The sequence below is a fragment of the Cinclus cinclus genome, chromosome 35 (genome assembly GCF_963662255.1).
Source record: "Cinclus cinclus chromosome 35, bCinCin1.1, whole genome shotgun sequence".
NCBI classification, from domain to species: domain Eukaryota; kingdom Metazoa; phylum Chordata; class Aves; order Passeriformes; family Cinclidae; genus Cinclus; species Cinclus cinclus.
In genome coordinates, this window is record NC_085080.1 from 1,042,531 (window position 1) to 1,046,017 (window position 3,487).

The 3,487-nt window shown below is 47.1% G+C and overlaps 1 protein-coding gene across 1 annotated transcript in view; it reads left to right on the forward strand.

Annotated features, from left to right (window-relative positions):
- The first annotated feature begins 2,995 nt into the window (after nt 1–2,995).
- The window catches only part of LOC134055799 (zinc finger protein 345-like), a 4,978-nt gene continuing 4,486 nt past the window's right edge, over nt 2,996–3,487 (forward strand). The window contains exon 1 of the mRNA XM_062512258.1: nt 2,996–3,037. Within this exon, the coding sequence (XP_062368242.1) occupies nt 2,996–3,037 (42 nt within the window). The remainder of the gene's footprint in view (nt 3,038–3,487) is intronic.

Below are 3,487 nucleotides of genomic sequence, written 5' to 3' on the forward strand. Positions count from 1 at the left end.
GGGGATCAACTGGGAGCACTGGGAATGAACTGGGAATGAACTGGGATGAACTAGGATTAATTGGGAGGCACTGGGAATTAACTGGGAGTGAACTGAGATGAACTGGGAGCACTGGGAGGGAACTGGGAGTGAACTGGGATGAACTGGGAGTGAACTTGAAGCACTGGGAATTAATTGGGATGAATTGGGAGGGACTGGGATGAACTGGAGGGACTGGGAATGAACTGGGAGTGAACTGGGATGAACTAGGAGGGACTGGGAGCACTGGGAGGGAACTGGGAGGGAAGTGGAAATGAACTGGGATGAACTAGGAATGACCTGGGATGAACTGGGATGAACTGGGATGAACTGGGATGAACTGGGAATCCCCAAAATTCCCCAAAAATTCCTTCAACTCCCCCCAAATGCCCAAATCCCCCCAAAATCCCCCAACCACCCCCCAGATTTCCTAAAATCCCCCCAAAATTCCCCAAAATTCTCAAAATTCCCCCAAACTCCCCCAAAACCCATCAACTCCCCCAAAATTCCCCCAAAATCTCCCCCAAAATTCTCCTCAAACCCCTCAAAATTCTCCCCAAATCCCCAAAAATTCCCCCCAAAAATCCCCCAAAATCCCCCCAAATTCCCCCCCAAATTCCCTCAACTCCCCGCAAATTTCCCCCAAATTCCCAAAAATCTCCCAAATCCCGCAAAATCTCCTTAAGTCCCCCCAAATCTCCCCAAATCTCCCAAAATTCCCCCCAAAATCCCCCCAAATCCCCTCACCTCCCCCAAAATTCCCCTAAAATTCCCTAAAATTTCCCCCAAATGCCCCTAATTCCCCAAATTCCCCCCAAATTCCCCTGAATTCCCCCCAAATCCCCCAAACTCCCCCCAAAAATTCCAAAATTCCCCCCAAATTCCCTAAAATTCCCCAATTTCCCCCAAAAATTTCCCCACCGGGCTCCTGGGTTCCTTCTCCTGGTTCCCAAATCCCCTCTGGGTCCTCCCAAAATCCCAAAATTCCCGAGACCTTCCCCCTCGGGGGGGGGCTCCAGGGGGGCTCCCGGACTCCGAATTCCCACAGGAATTCCCAAAAAAAATCCCCAAAATTCCCAAAAAAACCTCCTAAAAACAAGGAGAGGGGAAAACCCCAAAATTCCGCTTTTTTTTTGAGGGGCAGAAACCACAAAATTCCATTTTTGGGGGGTTTCTTATGAGTTTTTTTTTTTTTTTTGGAGGCAAAGTCCCACAAAATTCCCTTTTTGCCCCACTTTTTTTTTGCCTTAAAATTCCCATTTTTTAGACTCTTTTATTCCCATAATCCACAGTTTTTGAAAATTTTGCCCCCCCAAAATCCCAGTTTTTTGAACCTTTTCCCGAAAATTCCACAATTTTGGACCCTTTTCCCAAAAATTCCACAATTTTGGACCCTTTCCCCCAAAATTCCACATTTTGTGGGCCCTTTCCCCCTCAAAATTCCCAATTTTTGGAACTTTTTATTGCCAGAATCCTCCTTTTTCGGAACCTTTTATTTTCCCCAAAATTCCCATTTTTGAGCCATTTCCCCCATTTTTCCCCCCAAATTCCCAATTTTTCTGACTGTTTTTCCCAAAAAATTCCCAATTTTTGTGACTGTTCCCCCCCCCCCCCAAAAAAAAATTACCATTTTTGTGACATTTCCCCCTCACAGAAAATCCCAATTTTTAGGATTTTTTCCCCAGAAAAACTCGCAAATTTTGTGACTTTTTGCTCCCCAAAATTCCCAATTTTTGGGATTTTTTTTTTTTTCCCCCCCAAAATTCCCAATTTTTGGGGTCCCCCCTCTCTGGGGCTCCAGACCCTCCCCCCACTGATCCTAAAATTATTTGGGAATCCCTGGAAAGTCACGTGACCCCCGCAGCTGCCGCCCCCGCCCCTCCCCCCCCCCCCGCCCAGCTGTTTTTTGGGAGAACAGCTGGGAAGGGGGAGGGGGGAGAGGAGCGAATTCCCGGCGATTTTTGCGGAAAAAAAAAAAAAAATCCCGATTTTTGGTCGATTTCGTCATAATTTCCTCATTATTAGCGTTCATTTCTTAATTATTAGCGATTATTCGCTGTTATTTCCCAATTATTAGTGAATATTAGTCATTATTTCCCAATTATTCCCGGTTGTTTCTCAACTATTTGTGATTATAGTTAATTATTTCCCAATCATTAATTATTATTTCTAATTATTTCTAATTAGCCATTATTTCCCCATTATTTGTCATAATTTCCCAACGATTCGTGGTTATTTCCCAATTATTAGTCATTATTTCCAGTTTTTCACTGTTTTTTCTCAATTATTAATAACTATTTCCCATTATTAGCAGTTTTTCCCAATTATTAGTCATTATTTTTTATTATTAATCATTACTTACCGTTATTACCCATTATTTCCCCAATAATTAGCGATTATTACCGCTAATTTTTACATTTTACCTCAAAATTATGAACTATTAATTATTCTCCCTCAGTCCCTTTTTATTTGGAATTTTTCCCGATTTCTTTCCCAGTTATTTTGGTGAAAATTCTCAAATGTTTGGGCAATTCCCGTCTTTATTCCACATAACAATCCCCGCCCCTATTTTTGCATAGCCCCGCCCCCTCATTATAATACTTACGTCGATCATCCGCCATTTTCTCCGCCTCTTCCCGCCAAAACCACGCCCGCTCCTCGCAGGACTAAATCCCGCCTTCCGCCTCTCTCAACCAATCCGCGATGGCCTTAAGGGAGTGGCATCCAATCGGCGTTGTCGCTGGGGGAAATACAGCCAATCAGCGGCCTTGCTGAGTGGAGGGCGTGGCGTCGCTGCCGTGAGGGGGAGGAGGCGGCCGCCATGTTAGAGGCAGCTGAGGGCGAGCGGGCAGGGGACGTATGGGGGCCATAGGGGATCTATAGGGGCGGTTTGGGGCGTCTGGAGGGATCCAGATGGGTCTGGGGGTTTCTAAAAAGGGTCAGGAAGAGGTTTAGGGGGGTTTGAGGGGGGTATAGAATGGCGGGGGGGGTGCGCGTGGGCGTGGGGGCATATAGGGCGGTATAGGGGAGGTATAGGGGATATTTCGGGGGGTCGAGGGGGTTTTGGGATGTATGGAGGGTGTGGGGGCGGGTTCAAGGGAGGTCTGGGGGGATTTTATGGGGTCTAAGGGGGTGTGTATGGGATCTATAGGGGATCTATAGGGGAGGTTTGGGGGGATATTGGGAATATCCGGAGTGGTTTCTGGGGATATCCGGAACCTATGGATTGTGGGGGGGGGAGGATTGATGGCACCTATAGAGGGTGGGGGTTGGATCTGTAGGGGATTTATGGCGCCTGTATTGGATCTATAAGGGGGGACTTGGGGAACATCCGGAGTGGTTTCTGGGGATATCCGAAACCTATGGGGGCTATATGGGATTTTGGGGGGGGGAGGGTGGGTTGGGCCCTATATGGGACCTGGGGGGAGGGTCTGGGGTCTATAGGGGAGTCTGGGGGGTGTTTTGATCC